The following is a 27,703-nucleotide window of genomic DNA, read 5'->3' on the forward strand; positions in this document are numbered from 1 at the left end:
GTAAACGGCGGTGGAGAAACCTTTATTGTTTTTATATTTGACCTCAGGAAAGAACAATACAGTCCACATTACCATAAACGTCTGTTTACACAGGGGAGCCTCATTATGAGGTTTGCATCTAATTATTGTTATAAAATGAATGAGTAAAGATGAAACTATTGTGAAATTATGTAAATTGATTTAAACTGTTTAATGAAAAAGAATCCAATTTCCCTTAAAGTTAACTACAGTCATTGGCCCGCGCCATGAGCACAGAATTATCTGGCGTCATGGGATAGCCCCTTTACGTTCGGAATAAAACCCCCACTAGAGGAAATCACCTGTAACATGCGTACCTCGATCACAGAGGGGCGACAGGTTTTTGAATTCCTAACCAAACCACGTGGCATGGGCTACCTGTGGAAAAGGGTTAAAACTCTGAGACTAACGCGGATACCGACAGAAATTACAGGCAAATCTTCTATACTAATTACAGTCTGCAGCTTAGGAATGATGTACCATTGACTGCGAAGGACCGACAAACCGCCAACACACTATTCTACAAGAACATTCACTGAATCGTTACTCTGAATATCCATTCTAACCGCAAAAGAAGAGTTCAGATTGAACTTTCCAACAGAAAGACGGACGATTCCAACAAGATCACGACGACACACGTGAGCCTAAATATATACAGTATTATTGATTGCAATTATTCCCGAAAATGAGCCTCTAGGTGGCGTTCATGTGCCAAGGATTAGTATTCTATCAATATAATTATCAACTGTGTAGTGGTCTTAGTCTGCCGCTTTTCATCTAGGTCCCTTTGGTTCTTACCAGCCGCCATATTCGGTTGCCGCTAGGGCACATGCCCTATCATTGTAACCAATCTATAATAAACGTTTTTTTTTTTTTCGTTGTTATGATTTCTGTTGATTATTTAGTTAGTAAAATAAATGATTAAGGACAATGAGTTATGGATGATTCATAGTGAAGGCTAGGGTTCTGGAGGATAAACCAACAACTGTATGGTTGTTATGAGACTTAAACGTGAGGAAAGAAACAATTCATTCATAGAAGAAACTAATTTCAGATATTTAAAAAAATATCTGAAAAGTTATAATTAGGAAAATGATAAACTTGAAATCTGAAGATTTTCCTTGGTGCCCGACTTCCTAGTAATTAAAATTACTGATTAGATTTAATCATGTAAATAATAATTACAGAGAATTGATTTGATAATAACAGTCTTTCAATTTAATTGAGCCAAAGACAACGACACCACATTTATATATATTACTATAATGTTACATACCTTACATTACTCATCTCATATGTGTCACGTCCATTACCATAGTTCTTATGTGTGTTGCTTTGTTTAGTGTTGGTCAGACGTGACTGGTGGGCATTCTATGTGTGTGTCTAGTTTGTCTGTTTCTGTTGTTCAGCCTGATATGGTTCCAATCAGAGGCAGCTGTCATATCGTTACGCCCTGATTGAGAATCAATAACAGTGGGAGTAACCAAGTATTTTGATTACACTGGACAATTTTGCAGGTTTCCTACTTACCAAAGCATGTAGAGCTGTAAATTTTTATCATAGGTACAACTTTTCAACTGTTGAGAGACAGGAATCTAAAACAAAAAATCCAGAAAATCACATTGTATGATTTTAAAAGTAAATTAATTATGCATTTTATTGCCATTGAACATTAAGTATTTGATACATCAGAAAAAGCAGAACTGAATATGGTACAGAAACCTTAGTTTGCAAAATTACATAGATCATACGTTTTCCTGTTATTCTTTGACCAGGTTTGCAACACACTGCAGCAGGAGGATTTGGCCCACTCCTCATACAGGACCTTCCTCCAGATCCTTCAGGTTTCGGGGCTGTCGGGGCAATACGGACTTTCGGCTCCCTCCAAGGATTTATCTATTGGGTTCAGGTCTGGAGACTGGCTAGGCCACTCCAGGAACTTGAGATCGCTTCTTACGGAAGCCACTTCCTTTAGTTGCCCTGGCTGGGGGTTCGGTCGTGTTGTCATGCTGAAGACCCAGCCACGGACCCATCTTCAATTGCTCTTACTGAGGAAGGAGGTATGCTGGTCAAGATTCTCGGATACATGGCCCCAATCATCCCTCCCCTCAATACCGGTGCAAGTTCGTCCGTCCCCTTTGCAGAAAAGCATCCCCAAGAATGATCGGTTTCCACCTCCATGCTTCACGGTCTGGGATGGGTTCTTTGGGTTGTAACTCCATCCTCTATTCCTCAAACACGGCGAGTGGCAGTTTAGAGCAAAAAGCTCTATTTTTTGTCTCATCAGACCCACATGACCTTCTCCCATTCTCCTCTGGATTCTCCAGGATGTATGGCAAAAACTTCAGACGGGCCGTGGACATGCGCTGGCTGGTAGCTAGGGGACCTTGCCGTAGCGCTGCAGGATTTTAATCCATGACGGCCGCGTAGTGTGTTTACTAATGGTTTTCTTTGAGACATGTACGGTTCCCCGCTCTTCTTTCAGGTCATTGACCAGGCCTGCCGCGGTTTTTTTGTTGTTGATTTTTGTATTTTGTAGTTCTGGAGACCCTGATCCCTCACATTCCTCCATGAATCGATTGATGCCTCCACGAGCCAGGTCGAGATCTGCATGGAGACCCCAGAATCCGAGAAGCCGTTGACACATTGACCGTCATCTTGAACTTCTTTCCATTCTTCTAATATAAGTGTATTCAGCCAACAGTTGTGCCTCTCACCAGCTGCTGGCTATTGCCGCTAGCCCTTTCCAGCCGTACAGGCTAACAATTATCCACTGATGTCCTTAACACAGCTCTCTGGTCTGGCCATTTGAGTGAGAGGTTGGAGTCTGTTTACCTGAGGTAAACTTGTGTCATGCGGACAGGTGTCTTTTATAAGAAATGAGTTCAAACTAGGATGCAGTTAATACAGCACGGGTAATGACTGTAGAGAAGACAGTACTTAGGGTAATTATGATGTGCGCCAAGTAAGAGAACAGGAGGGCTTACTTAAAGAAAACAACTAACAGGTCTAGCTGTGAGAGCCGAATTCTTACCTGGATGGTAGGTGATCAAATACTTATGTCGATGCAATTAAAATGCAAATTAATTACTTAAAAATCATACAATGTGATTTTTCAGGAATTTTTGTTTAGATCCGTCTCTCACAGGTTGAAGTATGGTATTATTAGTACCTATGTATAAAAATGACCACAGACCTCCAACATGACTTTGTGTAAGTATGGAGAAAACCTGCAAAATCGACACATACAGCCAGGTGCGCAGTGTATCAAATACTCTCACCCAACTGTGTAGAGTGGCCTTGAGTTTTGGTGCGATTGTGACGTGGGATCGAAGCAGAGGTGGTTCTTACGGCCTCGTGGGGCACCGCTACAACAACCGCTAGTACTTTACTGGCTACTACTCTAGCATTTATTATTTCCTGTTCTTTGCCCTTTAGTTGTTCTATTCGTGTTGTAAATGTTACGATGATCTATACACTGCTGACCCACCTTCTAGGAGGCAAATCAGGGAACTGTTTCAGAAGTTTCACCAATTGTCCTTGTTTTGTACTTGTTTTGTCGAATAGACACTGTCGTTCTGTCCTTAATAAATTCTGTGTATATAAATCAGGACGACTACTTCCTATGTAAGAGTTTTGAACCACTACGCCCCACGCTTGGCTTTCGTGTGGAAACTGGTCTGACGTCATCGTCCTAATGCCTTTGTGTTGCAATTTCGGGACACCCAGGATCACAATAACCAAGTGAAAGAAAAACACCTGTAGACAATATGCAATACTGACTCTTATACCGAATCTTTATTGCATCTTAGCCTATGCCGCTGCGGAACAGAACGTCATCCGCAAACCCCAAACTGAGCCATCGGAACTAATCCATTACTACTCTCAACCTATATCTACAATTCATTCAATCCCCCTTAATACACTCTGAGTTAGAAGATTCGCTGTATTGCCATATTAATGTCTGCGCTACCCGCTCGATGGTGGATTCTGAAATTGTTAGATTACTTGTTAGGATTTATAACTAGACTATGATGCGGGGGAAACTAGAAAAGGCACAGAAGCGATTCACCTTCGCACATACTTCGGGCTTCACAAACTCTTATGTTCACTAACCACTAGTCCTGTACATGTGAACCAACTACCTTAATTTGATTTCTGATTTGATTCCGTTGCACCTTCCTTTCATGCTGTAGGGATAATCTAGTAAAAGAATAGTCATGGAATAATGCCGAATAGACGGTCTTCGTTGCATCCACCAAACCACCCAAGATCTCCAATCTCCCCCTATTCAAACGTTTGATTCTAAGTTATATGTGATGATGCGTCCCAACCGAAAGAGCGCTCAATAGCGTTGATTTAGGTGAAATATACATTTATCCAACTAGAAAAAAGTGACACCAATTTTCCATGCACTGATAACACACGAAATGATGAGGTCTATGCTTGCTTCCATCTTTTTAACGTTTTGTCTTCTCAGTACTGTACTTCAACTTCTAGCTATAGGGTACGTTGTATACTTTTTAATACTATTATGAAGTCCAAAATTTGGCTTGCTCGTTAACAATTGGTCTTCAAGATAATGAACAATCCAGGATTTCAAAAAGGTAACACCAATAGCGACTCGGACAATTTCTAGATGTTTATGTTTAGGGTGTCCAGTACATTCTTTCATCCGAATGTGATACATATTACAACCTAGTATTATCTCGTTCTATCACTCATCGCTCAGCAACTATGTCAAACTGTGAGCTGACATGTCCACTGACGAGATCTCTGCATATTCTGTACTGCATCTATCCTACTCACGCCTCAGCATCCCATTACACAAATTCGCTTTCGCCTCTCGCCTCTCGTCCATAGCAACTCCCTCGTTCTCTTGGTATCTCCATTAACGGTCGAACCTTCGCTCTCCCCAAGGCTTGTGGGGGGCTACATGGTTCCGAAGCGTGCCGGGATGTGAAGCACTCCTCAACTACATCCTCAGCTAGCGAAGTCTTCGATACTGGGGTAGCTAGTCAGAAGAGAGTAGGTAGCGACGAAAAGGCACAGGTCGCCATGTAGAGGGAGTCGTTATCTGCTCCTTCGCATAATATGCAGCACCACAACAACACATTTGGGACACCACAAGCACACTCCACATTAACACACCACAGCAAAATGACAAGGTTTAGTTATAATTGTCCTCGAGTGAACTTTATGTAAAGCGACATTTCTCTTACTTCAGTGTGACACTATCTTCCTGTAAGTCTGGTTCTATCGGGAGTACCTCAATACTCACTGCTACTGTCGTCCACTCTTAGAAGGGAATCTAGTTGTGCCAACATGCTTACATTCTTTGATCGAGGCTAGGCAGCGGTGAACAAGTCTGGCAAGCCCTCGAAGGCATCTGGGTCGATTGCTGTGTGCTGTGAGGCCAGGGGAGAGGGAGTCATGAATTTCCCCAAGTCATGTTTGGAGGTGCTAAATTTGCCATTAGACCAATAACAGTTAACTTCGATTCAGGAAGCTTACATTACACCTTAGAAGAGTCCCAAAAGTTAACATATATTTATTTTTAACATCAAGGTTTTTCCGCTTTTCACAATATATCTGAAGCGATTGTGTCATAATACCAAATCCCCAGTTCCATAAGCATTCCTGTTAGTATTTGTTTTCTTCTTTTTTCCCCCCTCATATTTCATAGATTATTCTTTTTGTTCAGCATCCCAGAAAACGAGAAAACTCCCCCCCCAGTGAAATTGAATTGCAGCGATCATGCAGCTCTTGAGTGCCTCTGATCAGAGCAGAGCAGAGAGAGAGAGGTCTTCAACCTCTGCTCTGAGGAGCTATGAGGTCACCAGTTTCTTGTTAAGTTAAAGCCCTGCTAGACATGTCCAACCAGCGATGTTGGTCATTTGCATTAAGGTAATTTTACCTGGGGGGATTTTATGTTAGATTAGCATTCCATGTGTAAATCAGCCTCTAGTGGGAATCTTACATCTTTCAATCGATTACCAGTAAACCCTGTGCCAAAAGCTTCTCAAGTGGGACCATTTTAGACCAATTTGCCTGGTTACTACGTTAAGCATCTATAAGGAGCATGTGTGAATGTGGTATCTGTTCGTTTACAAATCTGGTAGTGGTCGGTAATTTAACTCTGGCTGTTACATTAAACTGGTCGTTGGTTGTGCTGTTTTTGGCCGTTATTCAATTATCAGCTCTATGCTCTTCTCCAATGATTGGATAGCGCTAGATAAGAAACTAACCGGAAGCTAATAACGATGATATCAACCACAGCAATCTAGCCCTACTTGCACTGGTTAACCTGCATTGCCCTAGTTTGTTGCTCTGTTATTGCTGGTTTTGTGATGTGATGCATCCTACTCGACCTGAACAAGTAGTGAACTTGTAGTTGACTTGTAGTATATTCTCTTTGCTTTGTTTGACCTTCCGTTTGTTTTGTAGATTTCTCTTTGCCTTGCTTTTCCGTCTTGTCAGTGGTCATTGCAAGAGAGATAATTTGGATCGCAATTGACCAACCGGCTGAAATAAAGGTGTGTTTATTTAGCTGACTCTTAACCCTACCTAAGAATCCACCTAACTCTCCCTCTGTGTGTGTCCTCCAGGTCGCAGGGGAACAGAAGTACCACCCAGATGCTTCACCTGTCTGAACTGCAGAGCCTTCATTGGAGACGGAGACACCTACGCACTGGTGGAGAGGTCCAAACTATACTGGTACATTATAACGATATAAAATGTATCAAATGTATTTATAAAATGGTCTTCATACATAATAGTTGGTGTGAAGATTCAGCAGACTCAAGGGAAGGGCATTATTATCATCGATGAGAAGGTTATAATTTGTTCATAACGTTATTACAGTAACACCTTGCAGTGTAGCCTGGCCACTGTAGCCTAAAGCAGAACTAGAAATGTGGAAATAACAGTAGTGGTGGATAGAAAAACAACTGACATGAGGTGAGAAGGGGGGTACTGTATGACACACACAACTGACACGAGGAGGGAGGAAGGGATGTTGAAATACAAAGCAGTCATTGTGCTGTCAGCTCTGAATGGAAGTGTGTGTGAGAGTGTGAGGCTGACAGATCATTATTCTGCCACTTGACATTCTGGCACGATGTTTAAATATTATTTAATTCTATCAGGTGATGCACACAGAAATGTAAATTGTCACTTATGTCCAATAAAATGTAATATGCGTACATGACATTGTGTAAGAACAAATCACATTTGCATTCCTATTTCTCGATTAATATTGCTTTACGGATATTCGTACACTTTTCTGTTCTATCTATGCTGACCTCCCCCTGCCTCTCTCTCCCCTTTCTCTCGCCCAGTGGCCTCTGTTACTACCGGACCATCGTGACGGCCGGTGTCCCTGCCAGACTCACCATGCGCCAGATTCCCCACACGGTGACCCTGGTGTCCATCCCAGCCTCCACAGACGGGCGGAGAGATCTCAGTCGCCATCAACCAGCCTGTCAGCCCCCAACGGCTCGGCCCCGAACGCACTGTCAGGGTATCACAGTGAGTATAGAGGAAGGGTGGGGGGTAGGAGTGATGTGTGGGTTGAGATATGGTGGGAAAGGGAGAAGATGGAAAAGAGTATTCCTTATCTCAGTGGACTTCCTGGTTTAATTACTATTGATAGAATTGTAATAAATACACCAAGGGAGGGGATGGTGGGGGAGGGAAGGGGGGTGGATGAGGGAGATGGATCGGGAGGCTTACGGAAGGATGGGAGATGACTGAATGGGAGACATGGAAGTCAGAGATCCAGCATGGAAGGCTCAGAATGGAAAGTGAGGGAAAATTAGGACATTGTTATTTAAATCAAGTGTAGATTAAATACTATACCCTGTCCTTGTACAACAAAAGGGATGGAAAGGATCTAGCAGTGTGTACGCTGTTCTGTCTTCTTATTCTCTTCCAGTGGACCAGTATACCTTCTGTACATGCTAGATTTTCTAAAGTCTCCATTGTCATACTTCCTAGACTTATGATGTAATCACTCGGCTAATGGACTGGAGAAAGATGGATATCGAGGTTAAATCTACAGTGAAGTCGGAAGTTTACATACACTTAGGTTGGAGTCATTAAAACTTGTTTTTCAACCACTCCACACATTTTGTGAACAAATTATAGTTTTGACAAGTCGGTTAGGACATCTACTTTGTGCATGACAAAGTAATTTTTCCAACAATTGTTTACAGACAGATTATTTCACTTATAATTTAGAGTATCACAATTCCAGTGGGTCAAGTTTACATACATAATTGACTGCTGCCTTTTAATAGTTGGAACATTCCAGAAAATGATGTCATGGCTTTAGAAGCTTCTGATAGGCTAATTGACACATTTGAGTCAATTGGAGGTGTACCTGTGGATGTATTTCAAGGCCTACCTTCAAACTCGTGCTCTTTGCTTGACATCATGGGAAAATCAGAAAAATCGACAAAGACCTGAGAATTTTTTTTGTAGAGCCTCCACAAGTCTGGTTCATCCTTGGGAGCAATTTCTCAAAGCATCCTGAGGTACCCGTTCATCTGTACAAACAATAGTACGCAAGTATAAACAACATGGGACCACGCAGCCATCATACCGTCCGGAAGGAGACACGTTGTGTCTCCTCGAGATGAATGTACTTTGGTGCGAAAAGTGCAACTCAATCCCAGAACAACAGCAAGGACCTTGTGAAGATGTGGAGGAAACAGGCACAAAAGTATCTATATCCCACATAAATGAGTCTTATATCGACATAACCTGAAAGGCCGCTCAGCAAGGAGAAGCCACTGCTCCAAAAACGCCATTAAAAAGCCAGACTACAGTTTGCAACTGCACATGGGAACAAAGATCGTACTTTTTGTGAGAAATGTCCTCTGGTCTGATGGGAAAAAAATAGAACTGTTTGGCCATAATGACCATCATTTGTTTGGAGGAAAAAGGGGGAGACTGCAAGTTGAAGAACACCATCCCAACCGTGAAGCACGGGGGGGCAGCATCATGTTGTGGGGGTGCTTTGCTGCAGGAGGACTGGTGCACTTCACACAAATAGATGCATCATGAGGAATTACAGTGATTTGTGGATATATTAAGCAACATCTCAAGACATCAGTCAGGAAGTTAAAGCTTGGTCGCAAATTGGTCCAAATGGACAATGACCAAGCACACTTCCAAGTTGTGACAAAATGGCTTAAGGACAACCAAGTCAAGGTATTGGAGTGGCCATCACAAAGCCCTGACCTCTAATCCCATAGAAATTTGTGGGCAGAACTGAAAAAGCGTGTGCGAGCAAGGAGGCCTACATACCTGACTCAGTTACACCAGCTTCTGTCAGGAGGAATGGGTGAAAATTTACCCAACTTATTGTGGGAAGCTTGTGGAAGGCTACCCGAAACGTTTGACCCAAGTTAAACAATTTAAAGGCAATGTTACCAAATACTAATTGAGTGAATGTAAACTTCTGACCACTGGAAATGTGATGAATGAAAAAAAAGCTGAAAAAAGTCATTCTCACTACTATTATTCTGACATTTCACATTCTTAAAATAAAGTAGGGTTCTAACTGACCTAAAACAGGGAATTTTTTACTTGGATAAAAATGTCAGAGATTGTGAAAAACTGAGTTAAATGTACTTGGCTAAGGTGTTATGTAACTTCCGACTCAACTCTATTTACACACTGCTTATCGCGTGTTCTCTTCATTCCTTCTCTAGGGTGCTGCTGAGTTGATCGTCCAGATGTGAAGAACTCCATACAGTGTCGGTGAGAATACGGAGTAACCTGGAGCTTTCAACGGAACGACCCATCAGAAGTTCTTCTCTCGACGTAGGTACCTAACTGACATCTCTTTACTTGTGTTCTGATAGACATCAATGACATTGATTTTAGATATTTAATGAAATTTGAGTCTTGATGTTACAAGATCCAAGTTTAAGTCCTTACTTTTGTTTATCTACTGCATCAAGCTGGAGTTGATAGACACTAAGGGGAAAACATCAACTCTTAGCCATACTACATGTATGCTATATGCTATTCTACTTTCTATATGTTATGCTACATGTCTAATGCTACACTGATCATATTTTTCCTCCTCGCTCCCTCAGCATTTACCATGCCCATCCAGGAGACCAGTCGTCTGCTCCAGCTGACCATAGAGCACGACCCCACGACCAGGGGGGTTTAGAGGGTGAGACAGTGGGCGGACCCCTGACCACCCCCCTGTCTGACGGTCCAAGCCCAGGCTCCCCATCACTCAGCCCCCACACCCAGATATTCAACAACCTCCGCAGCTCACGAGCATGATCAGCTAAGGACAATCTCTTGTGACATTTACAGGGCGCACAAATACAGGCTGTTGTAGTCATGGTGTTTATTTTTATTTGAACCTCAAATACAGTATGAATAGAAAAGGAAAGAATTACGCAACAAAATACAGATTTATATGAAATCTCAACTAAATGAGGAGGTGTTATACATAAATAAAAGCATTTCAACGTGTACTCAACACCATTAGACATTACAGTACCAGTCAAAAGTTTGGACACCCCTTACTCTCATTCAAGGGTTTTTCTTTATTTTACTATTTCTACTTGTAGAATATAGTGAAGACCACCATTCTGTTTAACATCTGGCCCTTCTTTGGACACTGTGTTAACTAACTTCCCAAACGAGCTTCAATGCCTACAACACTCCTTCCGTGGCCTCTCAACTGCTCTTATACGCTTAGTAAAACCCAAATGCACATGCCGCTTTTTTATATACCGTTTCGGTGGCCCCACGCCACTCCGCGTCTAAACACATTAATTCCACGATCTAAGCTGATCACATATGTTCTGAACGGTTCTGACTTAGAATATGTTGGATATCAACTACATTTAGCCTAGGTGTTCTGGCTTATATATTGTACACATTTAAAATCTCTTCCCACTTATTGCCTCGAGACTCATATTGGTTATAGACATCTCCAATCCAAAAAATTTAAATATAGGAACAGCTTCCTATTTCGCATACAAGGCCTCCTTCACTTCAACGCCACCAAACATACCCTCGTAAAATCTGACGTATTCCTACAGTCGACTTCGTGCGATGTCATTTACATTATAAATTTAGATACGATACACTATCTACTTCTAAACAAAACGATCATAAAAATTACTGCGATTGATGTGCGTGGTGTGTTATCATCACTCTCTAGAGTGCGCAAATCCTAGTAATTCTACATGAGATCCTTACTCCAATGCCTACTTTGCTTTATACCACCGTCTCCACGTGGTTGACCTGTAATTTGCTCTAGTATCGGCTGGCCCTTGGCTTATACATATATTTTCGGCGCCAGACCCACTCGGCTCTCAGGGTCATCTATAAGTCTAGGCATAATGTGTAAAGCTCGCGCCTTATATCTCAAGCATTCCACCTGGTCAACTCGGAATAATCTCTCTACTCACCACCTCGTAAGCACGCCCTTGTCAATTAGCCTATCAGAAGCTTCTAAAGCCATGACATCATTTTCTGGAATGTTCCAAGCTATTTAAAAAGGCACAGTCAAATTAGTGTATGTAAACTTCTGACCCACTGGAATTGTGATACCTTAAATTATAAGTGAAATAATCTGTCTGTAAACAATTGTTGGAAAAATTACTTGTCATGCACAAAGTAGATGTCCTAACCGACTTGTCAAAACTATAATTTGTTCACAAGAAATGTGTGGAGTGGTTGAAAAACAAGTTTTAATGACTCCAACCTAAGTGTATGTAAACTTCCGACTTCAACTGTAGATTTAACCTCGATATCCATCTTTCTCCCAGTCCATTAGCCGAGTGATTACATCATAAGTCTAGGAAGTATGACAATGTGAGACTTTAGAAAATCTAGCATGTACAGAATGGTATACTGGTCCACTGGAAAGATAGAAGACAGAACAGCGTACACACTGCTAGATCCTTTCCATCCCTTTTGTTGTACAAGGACATGGGTATAGTATTTAATCTACACTTGATTTAAATAACAATGTCCTAATTTTCCCTCACTTCCATTCTGAGCCTTCCATGCTGAGTCTCTGACTTCCATGTCTCCCATTCAGTCATCTCCCATCCTTCCGTTAGCCTCCCGATCCATCTCCCTCTCCACCCCCCTTCCCTCCCCCACTCCATCCCTCCCTTGGTGTATTTATTACAATTCTATTCAATAGTTAATTAAACCAGGAAGTCCCACTGAGATAAGGAATACTCTTTTCCATCTCTCTCCCTTTCCCACCATATCTCAACCCACCATCACTCCTACACCCCCACCCTTTCTCTATACTCACTGTGATACCCTGACAGTGCGTTCGGGGCCGTAGCCGTTGGGGCTGACAGGCTGGTTGATGGCGACTGAGATCCCTCTCCGCCCGTCTGTGGAGGCTGGGATGGACACCAGGGTCACCGTGTGGGGAATCCTGGCGCATGGTGAGTCTGGCAGGGACACCGSCGTCACGATGGTCCGGTAGTAACAGAGGCCACTGTCGAGGGAGAAAGGGGAGAGAGAGGCAGGGGGAGGTCAGCATAGATAGAACAGAAAAGTGTACGAATATCCGTAAAGCAATATTAATMCGGAGAAATAGGAATGCAAATGTGATTTGTTCTTACACAATGTCATGTACGCATATTACACATTTTATTTTGGACATAAGTGACAATTTACATTTCTGTGTGCATCACCTGATAGAATTAAATAATATTTTAACATCGTGCCAGAATGTCAAGTGGCAGAATAATGATCTAGTCAGCCTCCCATCTCACACACACTTCCATTCAGAGCTGACAGCACAATGACTGCTTTGTATTTCAACATCCCTTCCTCCCTCCTCGTGTCAGTGTGTGTGTGTCATACAGTACCCCCTTCCTCACCTCATGTCAGTTGTTTTTCTATCCACCACTACTGTTATTTCCACATTTCTAGTTCTGCTTTAGGCTACAGTGGCCAGGCTGCACTGCAATGGTGTTACTGTAATAACGTTATGAACAAATTATAACCTCTCATCTCGATGATAAATAATGCCCTTCCCTTGAGTCTGCTGAATCTCTACACCCTACTATTATGTATGAAGACCATTTTATAAATACATTTGATACATTTTATGATCGTTATAATGTACCAGTATAGTTTGGACCTCTCCACCAGTGCGTAGGTGTCTCCGTCTCCAATGAAGGCTCTGCAGTTCAGACAGGTGAAGCATTCTGGGTGGTACTTCTGTTCCCCTGCGACCTGGAGGACACACACAGAGGGAGAGTTAGGTTGGATTCTTAGGTAGGGTTAAGAGTCAGCTAAATAACACAACCTTTATTTCAGCCGGTTGGTCAATTGCGATCCAAATTATTCTCTTGCAATGACCACCTGACCAAGACGGAAAAGCAAGGCAAAGAGAAATCTACAAAACACAACGGAAGGTCAAACAAAGCAAAGAGAATATACTACAAGTCAACTACAAGTTCACTACTTGTTCAGGTCAGTAGATGCATCACATCACAAAACCAGCAATAAACAGAGCAACAAACTAGGGCAGATGCAGGTTAACCAGTGCAAGTAGGGCTAGATTGCTGTGGTTGATATCATCGTTATTAGCTTCCGGTTAGTTTCTATCTAGCGCTATCCAATCATTGGCAGAAGCATAGAGCTGATAATTGAATAACGGCCAAAAACAGCACAACCAACGACCAGTTTAATGTAACAGCCAGAGTTAAATTACCGACCACTACCAGATTTGTAAACGAACAGATACCACATTCACACATGCTCCTTATAGATGCTTAACGTAGTAACCAGGCAAATTGGTCTAAAATGGTCCCACTTGAGAAAGCTTTTGGCACAGGGTTTACTGGTAATCGATTGAAAGATGTAAGATTCCCACTAGAGGCTGATTTACACATGGAATGCTAATCTATACATAAAATCCCCCCAGGTAAAATTACCTTAAATGCAAATGACCAACATCGCTGGTTGGACATGTCTAGCAGGGCTTTACTTAAACAAGAAACTGGTGACCTCATAGCTCCTCAGAGACAGAGGTTGAAGACCTCTCTCTCTCTCGCTCTGCTCTGATCAGAGGCACTCAAGAGCTGCAATGATCTGCAATTCAAATTTCACTGGGGGGGAGTTTTCCGTTTTCTGGGATGAACAAAGAATAGTAATCTATGAAATATGAGGGGGGAAAAAAGAAGAACAATTCAAAGGGGGATTTTTCAGACACTATTAAGGAAACTTAAAAATAATACTGCTCTTATGAGTTTGGAAAATACCCCCCTGCTGAACCCTTCGAGGCTTCCACTGCTGCAAGCCTCATAAAAATGTACATGTGGCACTAGCAATTCCCTTTAAGAGTGGCACAGTGGTCGACAATATAGATAAAACAGAAAAAACTAAATTCCGGGTAATCAATAAAATCTACCTCTACAGCCCTGTGTCTGCCCTGCCCCCCAGGGAGCGTTCCCATGGAAACCAGAGAGCGAGAGAGAGCGAGAGCGAGAGCGAGAGCGAGAGCGAGAGCGAGAGCGAGAGAAATAGGTTGACTCCCTGACCTAATTGTGTACCTTTTGAATCCTGGATGTTCATGTTAACAGAGCAGATGGACTCAGATAGTAAATGAGAAGAGAGAAGGTAATGACTGTGTAATTGGCTTCCATTAGCTCTGGAGCAGATGGAACACAGAATGAGTTGGTAAAGAGAAGCAGCCTCAGGGGCTTGGTGAGTCACAGTCACTGTATTTTGCAGTAGAGTAGGGAGGGTAAAACATGGGCTGTAAACAATGATAAGTGGCTGAGGTCTTTATGTCAGTTATGATCACAGTGTGTGTAAACACCACATCACAGGCACTCAGAGGGAAGGAGATKAAATTATAACGAAGTACAATGAATTATAATTGAAGTACAATGAATGATGAAAGATAGGGGTCAAAATGTCTTCTAGTTGATAATGAATAAGCATACGCTGTAATGTCAACCATGCTATCCTTGTGTTAAGGTATGATATAGAGTAAAGTAAAATAGTAGAATATGCATGTGTTTGTGTGTGTGTGCRTCTGCACAGAACATTGGCCAGCGTTACCTAGCGTTGATTTTTCAGTAACATTTCTAGTGGTGATTCAGGTGTTGAATTAACTCTGTAAGTGAACCCCAGTGTTGGTGTTAACCAGTGTTAAACCAAAAGCAYGGCCAACATTAGCATATTTCCCAGCATGCTCTATTGCAGGTAGATTTTTTGAATTGCTTGTTTCAATATCTATGTTTTTGCATGGATATTGATTGATCGATCATATGCTACTCAAATATAAATAACATACATTTTTCTAAACTAATCCAATCTATTACTTTATTGCCAAGTCTAGGTCCAAGAGGCTCCTAAATAGCTTCTACCCCCAAGCCATAAGACTAACAGCTAATAAAATGGCTACCCAGACTATTTGCATTGCCGGTGCACCGGTGCACCCTGCTTATTAATTATTTGCTATTCTTATCTCTTACTTTGTTTTTTAGGTATTTTCTTAAAACTGCATTGTTGGTTAAGGGCTTGTAAGTATTCGGCGCATGTGACAAATAACATTTTATTTGACTTGATTTATTGAAATGGTTGTCCCAGTTTAGATAGTTTAGGTAGTCTCATATCTTAATCTTCCCAACCCGGCAGTCATTCTGAATACAGGTTGCGGCATTCATGTTGGATATTCCCACTCGGGTTGGATTCCAATAGGAATTACAGAATTACAGTCGCATCATAATGTGACTTGCAGGCCTGAAAACCATGAGTTTCAGGCCACTGTATAGGGTAAAACTAGGCCCTCAAAATAAGGCCTTATTATTAAATAATACTTTTTTTCTGACAATATATTCACTTAGGATCTCACTTAGTGGAGGCCACTGAACTGAAAATGGATGAATGCAATAACCATGTCTTTGTCATGAACAAATACACTAAGCGGTGTGTTAATTTAAAACTGCAAAGTGTGGGCCTGTATAGACACTGGACCAGTGACACATTTAACACTATCAGTGTTGATTTAACACTGTAGAATTGTGTGTGTGTGTGTGTGTGTGTGTGTGTGTGTGTGTGGCAGGCAGTGGCCAGTCTCAGGTGTGAGCCCCGGCGTGGAGGAGAGGAAGGACATCTGGACGTAGAGGAATAGACAGTGTGACGCCTGCCACTCGGACACTGTGGCTGCTGCCATTTGTCGACCCCCGACACCTCTTTCCTACACACAAACACATCTCTCCAACCACATCTGACAACTGACAGCTGCTACTGACGCACACACACAAAGAAAAAACAGAGCAGAAAGAGAGAGAAAAAGAGAGAGAAAGAAAAGATAGAGACGCTAACAATAGCCCTGTACGTCTCTTATGGGTGGAATGTTCTATTATCTTTCTGTCACTGCTAATTTAGTTCATTTACAATTACTCAGAACGAAACTATGTGGCATGAGACCACCTGATCTGGAAATTCCAAGAAACCTGCCCAAAACGTTGGTTAAAAATCTTCCATTTACAAATGAGCGGGGATAACTTACAGCACATACTGTAACTACCCACAGCTGGTACCCCCCCTCTGTAGTCATGCGTATGTGTGTGCATAAGAGAGCAGTGTGGCTTGGCATGTGGCACACACAGGACCTCTGTGACAACAATCCAAATTATCAGCAAGTTTCCTTTGGAAACAGTGAGGGGGGAGGACAGTACCCAGGAAGAACTGGGTCRGTCRCCATGGAGAAGCATCTGGAAACAGTGTGTGGGTCTGTTACCATGGTGAGCCCCTTAAATGAACACTAACTGCACCAGCTGGGGACTTGTGATGAAGATACAGTGGTGAGAAATGCAACTCATCTCAAAATAGAAAGCAGGAACCTGCCTGAAACTACTCATGTATACAACCAGGCAAATCTTTACATTTTCTTTGTCCAATAACTCATCTCTCTTCTTCCTCTTTCTACACTGTAAACCAATTTAGTGCAAATAAATAGCAAAAAAATCCTCTCAAAGCACGAGTGATAATGCAAATGAGTTCGCACTAGTGTAATAAACTGAGTTCTGTTAAACAAGAACGAGGAAATACCCCTGGTGATGATGAGACAGCCATTCAGAAGCTGTCATTTCAGTACTTAAATGTGTMATTAAAGTTTAAACTTTAAGTGTGACGACCAATAAGTTGGGAGGCTAATCCGTTTAGTGGTGTGTGTGTTTTCAGACAGCCTATGGAATGTGTATGGCCCCTGTTGGACCAATCAGAGGTATTTATGACCCTCTGGTGTCACTACGATACWGTCAGGTTCTCTGGTGTAAACAACAGATGAGGGGGGAATTCTCCATATTGAGTTTAGGTCATTTTCAGTTCCCAAAACTATTGCATCTTAGTTTTTTTAGGATTCATTCTAAAAGGTTGAGTCCAACCTTGTAAACTAGGGGAATTGGAGCCAATGCTACAGTATATTCTAATATCCATACTAGCATACCATTTAGAATGCTTGCCCATTGCCCACTACATTGCTTATTAGTGTGGTGGATATTGGAACTTTAGCCGGTTGTTTACTTCTGTTTCCTGTATGGACTTCTGTTGTTAGAATTTATATGTTTAAATGAATGATTAGAATACTCCACCCTGAAACCATATAATTGTATGAAATTGACTAGAATCATAAAGTTATAATTAATGATGTGTGTAGTTTTAGTCAGTAAAACAATATGTCTCTACAGTGTCTAAAACACAGACTGTCTGAGCAAGATTCGGTGCCGACCTTGGCTTGGGGGCCACTGAGAGTACTTCCCAGGGTCTCCCTATCTTGAGGGAGGACTGGGAGTGATTCTCACGGACTCCACTAATCTTTGTCAGCTGGGTAGCAGGACAGTATGTGCGTAGGACACCTACTGTTTGTGTGCAAATGTATGTGCGTATGAATTCTGTTTKTGTGCAAGAGTATGTGCGTAAGGAGCTAGTATAAAATGAATGGTTTTGTACAACTAACCAGCGCTCTCGTGAATAAACCTTATTGATTATTTTTTCATTTCAATCAGTATCTTACAAATCCTGATTAGCAGACTGAGTAGTTTAATTGAATTGGTTTATGAACATCGAGAACATAATTCTCTTGACAACTTCCAGTTATACTGATGCATTGTGGGCCTGTAAAGGGTCTTGCCGATTTAGTGATATGGACCATGTGTGGAGGGTCATGGGGACTATAAACACTAGCAACATAGGGTATGACCCCTTACGTCAGTTAGCCTGGTATAAACACTACACACGCACGTTGTCAGTTAATCTGATATAAACATTGCACACACACCGCCATGACTTCACTAACCCATCCCAGGCAGGATAAATCTGTAACAGTGACCTAATTCTAACACACAGCACCTTGAGGTGMTGCAGAGCTGGCACAGAGGGGATCCGGTTGGTGTAACTAACTACTTTATGGGAAACCTGGAGATGACTAGCTATTCCAGTGACCTATTGAGGTTCAATGGAACTGTTGCAATAGTTTAGCTCAGGGCGTCAACATGTTCTGTTGTTGAGGCCTACTGAGACTGCCAAGTACACATAAAACCAATAAACCTCCACCAAGCATTCACACAAGAACTATGATGGAAAAGGAGTACTTTTCATGCTACACAAGCTGATGTTGACATCAGGAATTGATTAAATCAGCAGCACATTCAGCAGGTAATAGATACTCCATGAGAGTTAATTCTAGGTCAAATTCCAAAAATGCTTCATGGGGGATTCCACATTCTAAATCCATTTCCTGAGGTGCTGAGGGATCAGGATCAGTCAAATCTCAATACAACAGATGGGTAGAACTTCTATAATATAGAAACCTGCATTTAAATCAATTCATCACGGAATGAAATTTTGCTTTTCAATTTCCAAACCAAAACCTAAACTGTGGAGAGAAGAGAAGTGGAGCATGGCCTGGATCTTGAGTMGAAAAAGGACATATGTATGGATAGGATACACAGGCAACACAAAGCCTGTGTTGCCAAATGAGATCTAAGTAGGAAAGAAGGCAGTGAATGGGGGAAGCCTAATGGTGATTGGAGGTGCTATCTAGAACCATAATGTGTTATTCGGCTATCCCAATAGGATAAACCTTTTTGGTTCCAGGTAGAACCCTCTGTAGAAAGACACTACAAGGAACCAAAAAGGGTTATTCAAAGAGTTATCATATGGGGACAGCCAAAAAAATCACATTATGGTTCTAGATAGTGCCTCCAATCACCATTAGGCTTCCCCCATTCACTGCCTTCTTTCCTACTTAGATCTCATTTGGCAACACAGGCTTTCATTTTGTTTCTGATTCCGACTCACTTAGAAAGAATAAACTGGGAAAATATGATTAGACCAGACCAAGTGGCAGAAAMAGCACCCAGCAGCCCCAAACAGGGCTAGAATTCAAGCCTGTTCATTGGAAAACCCCTGCCTACCACTTAGCCAACAGAATGTTAAGGCCATCCTGTAGCATCAACAGCATGTTAAGGCCATCCTGTAGCATCAACAGCATGTTAAGGCCATCCTGTAGCATCAACAGCATGTTAAGGCCATCCAGTAACATCAACAGCATGTTAAGACCATCCTGTAGCATCAACACCATCATGATGAGCTATTGCTGCTTTAGAACTGCTGTTAATGGAATCAGCATGATACCTCATGGTCAGTCAATGAAGTTTTGAGTTCCATCTGATAGATAGGTGGACATCCGGTAGAAGCACACACTTGTGTGTACATGATCATGTGTGTTTATACTGTGCATATGTACAGTGCAGGGCTGCAGTCATCTCAGCATTACAATCAAGCTTTAACAAGCCTAGCCTACTGTAGCTGGGGCTCATGGCAGAACCTACTCTAAATATAGACCATGTGCCTGCCCCGGCTCATTTCTATTTCATGAAACAAACAAAAAATGTATTTCATGGACCCAGTTTCTTAGAGATCATTGCAACCCTTTCAACATGAACATATCTCTTAACAACATMATTTTGTGGAACGATACAATATCAATACTGATGTTCTATTTCTACTAAAACCATGCAATAGAGAGAGACCCAAAGCACAAACGCAGCAAAATCAAGCCTGCCCACTCAACACAAGCCATTTGAGACAGCCCGACTGCCTCTCTGCTAGTCGCCCGGCTGAAGCTAGCCAAGCCCTTTCACTCAATCACAGTCTACAGAGGGAAAGCCATTTTACCTTTTTGTCCCTTTTCCACAGCTTGAGACAGCAAAATCCCCAGAAAAATAAATCTGACACCATGGCAGCCTCCCGCCTGCTGCTGCTTTCCTATACAATCCACTCTACTCCCGGCAAGACTAGTTCATTCTGGTGAGCCCACACCGCTGTCACAACACAGAAGCAGCGGCCAAATGAGAGAGAGCGAGGAGCTGCCCACGCCTTTGCCGCTGAGCTCATCTCAGAAACGACATCACAGGCTGCTCTTCCCCCTCCCACCCTCGTTCTCTAACGAGCTGCAGCCGCTCTCGCTTTCTGTTTCTATGACCTCATCGTTTCCTGCCTGGCCTCCCCACCTCTGATGTCTTCAGAAAATACCCCCTCCTATATTTCTCCCTCTCTCTTCCCCATCCCCCTTTCCCTAGTTCCCCTGATTGCAAAGCTCCTCTAGCTGACAGGCAATCATATTTAATCCTCTGTCTGAAATGTCAAATAAAAAAAGGGGGCTAGCCAAAGCCCTCMTGCGACACCATCATGTCATCCAACATTGGTTGTTTTAGAGGGCTTACTGTACTAGTGGGGAGGATGACAGACTGATTCTACAAACGTAGGATCTTAATTTGAGCCAGTTTGCTACAGCTGGAAAAGAATCCCGCAGCAACAGGAAATGTGAATTATTATGTGGATTATAATGAATGGACATTTTTGTTGGGGTTGATTCATTTTTCATAAGGGAAAATCAACTCTGAAATTTCAAAGTGGAAACTACRAACTTCCGAAGCCTTTTTAAACCTCAAAATTACAATAGACATTTGATATTTCCTCGGTGATAAAATGAAGGTCCTACATCTGTAAAAGCACACGTTAAAAGATTACCGTTCAAACATGGGTTTTAAAACCTAAACACAATATACTGTACAAACCACCTGGAACAGCAAACACCTAAGAAGAAAAGTCAACACCATAATGAGGTAATACAATYTTATATTTGGGGCTATGATAGGGTAAGACAGTTGTACTAAGCTCATGAGGCAGTTATACATTCTTTGTTCATCAAGAATCAATGGGTAACCTACAGGTAACTGCCAAAATAAGGGAACAGATACATGTATATCATTAATTGAAATGCCATTGTACAATGCCTTTGGAAAGTATTCAKACCCCTTGACCTTTTCCACATTTTGTTAGGTTACAGCCTTATTCTAAAATKKATTAAATCGTTTTTTTTCATCATCAATCAACACACAATACCCCATAAYGATAAAGCAAAAATAAGATTTTAGAAATRTTTGCTAATAATCAGACCCTTTACTCAGTACTTTGTTGAAGGASCKTTGGGAGYGATTACAGCCTCGAGTCTTCTTGGGTATGACGCTACAAGCTTGGCACACCTGTATTTGGGGAGTTTCTCCAATTCCTCTCTGCATATCCTCTCAAGCTCAGTCAGGTTGGATGGGGAGCGTTTCTGCACAGCTATTGTCAGGTCTCAACAGAGATGTTTGATCGAGTTCAAGTTCGGGCTCTGGCTGGGCCACTCAAGGATATTCAGAGACTTGTCCCGAAGCCACTACTGCGTTGTCTTGGCTGTGTGCTTAGGGTCGTTGTCTTGTTTGAAGGTGAACCTTCRTCCCAGTCTGACGTCCTGAGACCTCTGGAGCAGGTTTTCATCAAGGATTTCTCTGTATTTTGCTCCKTTCATCTTTGCCTCGATCCTGACTTGTCTCCCAGTCCCTGCCRCTGAAAAACATCCCCACAGCATGATGCTGCCACCACCATGCTTCTTTGGCATTCAAGCCACAGAGTTCAATCTTGGTGGCATCAGACCAGAAAATCTTGTATCTCATGGTCTGAGAGTCTTTAGGTGCCTTTTGGCAAACTCCATGCGAGCTGTCATGTGCTTTTTACTGAGGAGTGGCTTCTGTCTGGCCACTCTACYATAAAGGCCTGATTGGTGGAGTGCTGCAGAGATGGTTGTCCTTCTGGAAGGTTCTCCCATCTCCACAGTGGAACTCTAGAGCTCTGTCAGAGTGACCATCGGGTTCTTGGTGACCTCCCTGACCAAGACCCTTCTCCCCTGATTGCTCAGTTTGGCCGGCCAGCTCTAGGAAGAGACTTGGCGGTTCCAAACTTCTTCCATTTAAGAGCGATTGAGGCCACTGTGTTCTTGGGGACCTTCAATGCTGCAGACATTTTTTGGTACCCTTCCCCAGATCTGTGCCTCGACACAATCCTGTCTCTGAGCTATACAGACAATTCCTTCAACCTCATGTCTTGGTTTTTGCTCTGACATGCACTGTCAACTGTGGGACCTTATATAGACAGGTGTGTGCGCCTTTCCAAATCATGTCCAATCAATTGAATTTACTACAGGTGGACTCCAATCAAGTTGTAGAAACATCTCAAAGATGATCAATGGAAACAGGATGCACCTGAGCTAAATTTAGAGTCTCATAGCAAAGGGTCTGAATACTTATGTAAACAAGGTATTTCTGTTTTTGTTTTTTATAAATTTGCAAAACATTCTAAAAACCTGTTTTCGCTTTGTCATTATGGGGTATTGTGTGTAGATTGCTGAGGATTTAATTTAAAGAAAATCCATTTTAGAATAAGGCTGTAACGTAACAAAATGTGGAAAAAGTCAAGGGGTCTGAATACTTTCCGAAGGCACTGTAAATATCCCAGATTGTGACTTTAAGAATACAGTAATTGTTAATATTGTCTGCTCTTGAAATATAAAATGTGAAGCAGAGGAACACAACGCATCACCACATCACACTATAACATGATGACGTGATTACTGCCTGAACACAGTGACCATTGTGGAGTGCCAGGCCAGGGTGTGGCAGTGGCGTGTTTACATGTTATTTAGTGATCTATAGCATCAGTGATCCTGTCCAGGTGCCACAGAGTCACAGACAGACAGCGRTCTTAATACATTATTTCAGGCTGGATGACTTTCCCTGCTGCTCATTTGCTTCCTCACACACTTTATTATCTCTCTGTCTATTTCTCTTTCCCCTACTCACTTTTTCTCTCTGTGTCTCTCTCCCTCTTTCTCTCAACTTTGTCCACCTCTCTGCCCCTCCCTAGAAAGGAGTAAAAAATGAAACACTACAAATCAGGAGGGAAGACAGGCAGACAGTGGTGGAGGAGACTAGTGCCAGACGGTGTTCTCCTTCTTCAAAATGTTGCTTTGGACAGACATCAGTCGTGGAGGACTAACATTTAGCTGCTTGAAGCTAACAAAGACAACCTACTGAGAAACAGTCACATAACACACCATGTTTGGAGAATTTCACTAGTAGGGAAATAAAATAATTTCCATGGAGGTGTTTTCTATTTTTTAAATAAAGCAGAAGTGGTCAAAAAGTCATTAGATAGAGGTTTCTATTGGGGAGGAATGTGAACATGCCACCACAAGTATAATAGAATTGGAAAACCCCAATAAAAAACWAAGAATATTGAATCTGAAAAGGTACCAAAATGTTATAAATGATGGAGTTTTCAAGACGCTCATCAAAGTGTCAGACCAGGTTGAAGTTCATATTGTTATGCGTGGATACRTGTGAATATGTAAAGATCTCTCCATTCTATGGTGTGGGATGGAAAATGTTGACTAAGTCATTGTAGGCAGTCAAACAAGACTAGGCAGGCAGGTCACGGTAAATAAATTCCATCTCACTAAAAACTTAGCAGGAAGGAAGTGTAAGCCCCCTTTCTGTAAATCATACACATTCCTGCTACCTTTCCAATGTTGCTCAACCTCTATGGTGACATGCTGAAACCCTTACAGTCACTCAAGTCTACTTCCCAACACTCACTCCCAGGCATATCTGATCAGACACAAACAAACCAGCTCCCACCCTAATTTCAGAATCTGACATTTTGTTCACTGACTATTGCTCAATCACCATGGTGACAAACTGAAAATCGTACAGTCTTAATGTCTGAAAGTGAGTGTCTTTCCCAACAGTCACCAAAGGCTAATCAGACCATAGAGACAATTATGAGACATTTAGAAAACAACACTACTCCCACCTAAACAATGTGGTCTCACATCAGTGGGAGTTGTTATAAGAAGTGGCTAAACTGGGATTGTCCGTGAAAGGGAGGGACATATCATGTACTGTAAAGTTTCTTGAAAATATGTATATTTCCCAATATCCATCCACTCATAACAATACTGAAACGACCCTGGCCTTTAAATGCATTATTAACCACCCAAGGGAGTTCATTCTCTTGGGGCTGTGGTTGGCATGCTTGCCTTTGGGTCATGGCGACCCCGTTTGAATACCTGCAGGGACATAGCCTACCTACTCCCGCCGGACACGGCAACACTATACCAGAGTGGAAGAAATGAACCTAAGCGGTTTGAGAAACGGCACAATTCTTTACTGCTAACTAATGTCCAAAAAACACTATCTCTGAGGTTCTTCTGTAGTCAGCAGTAAGGGTAGGTAGAAGCCAGGGAGGCAGGRGAAAGGGAGGCAATGGGGAGGGAGGCAGCAGGACAGTGGATTCAATTACTGCACTTGGCTCTGTGTCCAAGTCATAAATCACCTTGAACAGAACAGGCGTTATAAATAACTGGCCCCTAACTCTGACCACTCATCTAATCTGCAGAAGTCAATGGCGAAAACAGAGAGATAGAAAGAGAGAGGTGGCGGGGGAGAGGTGGGGGCATATTGGCAACACAGGAAATGGTTTCATCTGTGAAATTACTTGAGCTCATCCTACATGAGGAGGATTCTTTGATCATGGTTGACAGAGGATAGGGCTTACATACAGATGTAAGTTCAAGTGTTAAGCTTCTTGAAAATGTACAAGACGGCCATATAATCTTGTATGTAGGGTGAGTGGCACTGGTTCACAAATCCAACCACAAACAGTGGTTGAATGAGGCATTATGGCTGCTTACATTGATCTGAGGCTCTGGACTCCTTATAGGAAAACYTTACCGAAAGCAGAGGCACGGTGAGAAATGTCTCTATTCATTCTGTTCTCTTGTCCGACCAAAACGACCTAATCAATGTAACATTTCAATCAGCAGACTGAGTCACAGCCACATTGCATCACACGGTTTTGGAGTGCTTTCTCTATCCCGGCTCCAACAAACAAAACACTCTTTCAGAGGATGCTTTTTGTGGGCTGACGAAATGCAGTCTGCCCTGTTTGGCTGGCCTGATGCCAAGAGAGGGCGTGTGGGATTGGACTGCATCACGCCATATGTCCAGGGCACAGGGAATRAAAAGTAGCAGAGGAAGTTGACCTTGTCTGCCATTCGGTTCGGTCGGTCAGTAGGTCCGTCCATCTATAACACCATTGGTCTGACATCTTTGTGATAACGTGATTGCCTGACTGTTTTAGTTGGACTGAACCGTGGTCGGCCGTCAGTAGATTCTTTGCACTGTAAGGGAAATGTGAGGGACACATCTGGCCCTGTAGAGGACTCTGGGTAATGGGTAGCAGGGGGCAGGGCAGGGAACGGCGAGCTCTAGCTGCCATCTCTGATTCCCTTTGGACTGCTGGCCTCCGCTGGGTGGGTGGTTAATTACTAAGATTGCACTGCAGAAGCCCGGCTGTGGGTTGAGTGTAAATGACACACACTCTTGCACGGATGTGTGTGTGTGTGTGTGTGTGTGTGTGTGTGTGTGTGTGTGTGTGTGTGTGTGTGTGTGTGTGCACGTCAAAGAGGTCTGCTCCAGGATATTAAAAAATATATATTTGTTCCTAACTAAGCGACCACAACAAGCACTAACTCTCTCTAAGAGTGGCTAGAGTTACTAAACATATTACCTCAAAACAGGGTTCACCATAAGCAATAACAATATACAGGGCCTTTCGGAAAGTAATCAGACCACTTGATTTTTTCCACATTTTGTTACGTTACAGCCTTATTCTAAAATGTATGAAATATTCCCCCCCCCTCATCAATCTGCACACAATACCCCATAATGACAAAGCAAAAATAGATTTGTAAAAATGTTTGCTAATATAAAATAAAAATGAAATATCACATTTACTTACAACCTCTACCGACCCCCCCTCCCGGATCTGGGATCCTCCTCATCAGAAACGCTGACTAGCATAGCCTAGCCTAGCGCCACAGGGAATATCATATAATATAATTTCATGAAATCACAAGTCCAATACAGCAAATGAAAGATAAACATCTTGTGAATCCAGCCAACATGTCCGATTTTTTAAATGTTTTACAGCGAAAACACAACATATATTTATGTTAGCTCACCACCATATCCAAAAAAACACAGCCATTTTTTCACAGCAAAGATAGCTTTCACAAAACCCACAAATAGAGATAAAAATAATCACTAACCTTTGAACAACTTCATCAGATGACAGTTATATACATCATGTTATACAATACATTTATGTTTTGTTCGAGAATGTGCATATTTATAGCTACAAATCCTGGTTTTACATTGTGAACATGGCGCCAAAATGCTCCAAATGTTCCGAGAAATTTTAAGTCACGTAATCTAACAGAAAAACTCATCATAAACTTTGCTGAAAAATACATGTGGACATATAATTAAAGATACACTGGTTCTTAATGCAACCGCTGTGTTAGATTTAAAAAAAATAACTTTAGTAAAAAGCACAGCCATTACAATAATCTGAGACAGCGCTCAGCCATTCTCCGCCATGTTGGAGTCAACATATTCAACAAAAATACGAAATAACATCATAAATATTCTCTTACCTTTGATGAACTTTCATCAGAATGCAGTGCCAGGAATCCTTGTTCCACAATAAATCGTTGTTTTGTTTTAGAATGTCCATTTCTTCTTTCGAATTAGCAACTTTGGCTAGCATAGTGGAGCTCATGTGTCYATGAAAGTTTGACGCATGGAACGAAAAATTCAAAAACTGATAATAAAAGTCGAATAAAATGGTCAAACTCAGTTGAGAATCCATCTTTMGGATGTTTTTCTCATATGTATCCAATAACGTCCCAGACGGAGCATTTCTTCGTGTCTACCTAAGGCATTGCAGACAACGATATGGTGCACCCAGGTGCGCAGCAAAATACTGCCAATATGGCTGACCTGTCACTCCAAAAGCTCTCATTCGGTCCCACATCAGGCTAGACACCTCATTCAACGTTCTACTGCCTGTTGACATCTAGTGGAAGGCGTAYGAAGTGCATACATATCCATAAATACAAGGCAATTGAATAGGCGAAGCCTTTCACAGAGACCCATTTCAGAATTTTCACTTCCTGTTTGGAAGTTTGCCTGCCAAATGAGTTCTGTTTTACTCACAGATATAATTCAAACATTTTYAGAAACTTCAGAGTGTTTTCTATCCAATAGTAATAATAATATGCATATCATATGATCTAGAACAGAGTACGAGGCCGTTTAATTTGGGCACTATTTTTTCCCAAAGTGGAAATGGCGCCCCCTATTAAGAAGAAGTTTTAAGTATTCAGACCCTTTACTCAGTACTTTGTTGAAGCACCTTTGGCAGC

General features: G+C 42.1%; 1 protein-coding gene across 1 annotated transcript in view; it reads right to left on the bottom strand.

The window, feature by feature from the left end:
* LOC111982683 (LIM domain kinase 1) overlaps positions 1–27,703 on the bottom strand; it is a 151,415-nt gene that overhangs the window by 13,721 nt on the left and 109,991 nt on the right. Inside the window, exons 4-5 of the mRNA XM_070433868.1 lie at positions 13,157–13,266; positions 12,329–12,520 (exon numbers count right to left, since the gene is read on the bottom strand). Coding sequence (XP_070289969.1) covers positions 12,329–12,520; positions 13,157–13,266 — 302 coding nt within the window. The remainder of the gene's footprint in view (positions 1–12,328; positions 12,521–13,156; positions 13,267–27,703) is intronic.

This window comes from Salvelinus sp. IW2-2015, linkage group LG22 (genome assembly GCF_002910315.2).
Source record: "Salvelinus sp. IW2-2015 linkage group LG22, ASM291031v2, whole genome shotgun sequence".
Taxonomy (NCBI): Eukaryota; Metazoa; Chordata; class Actinopteri; order Salmoniformes; family Salmonidae; genus Salvelinus; species Salvelinus sp. IW2-2015.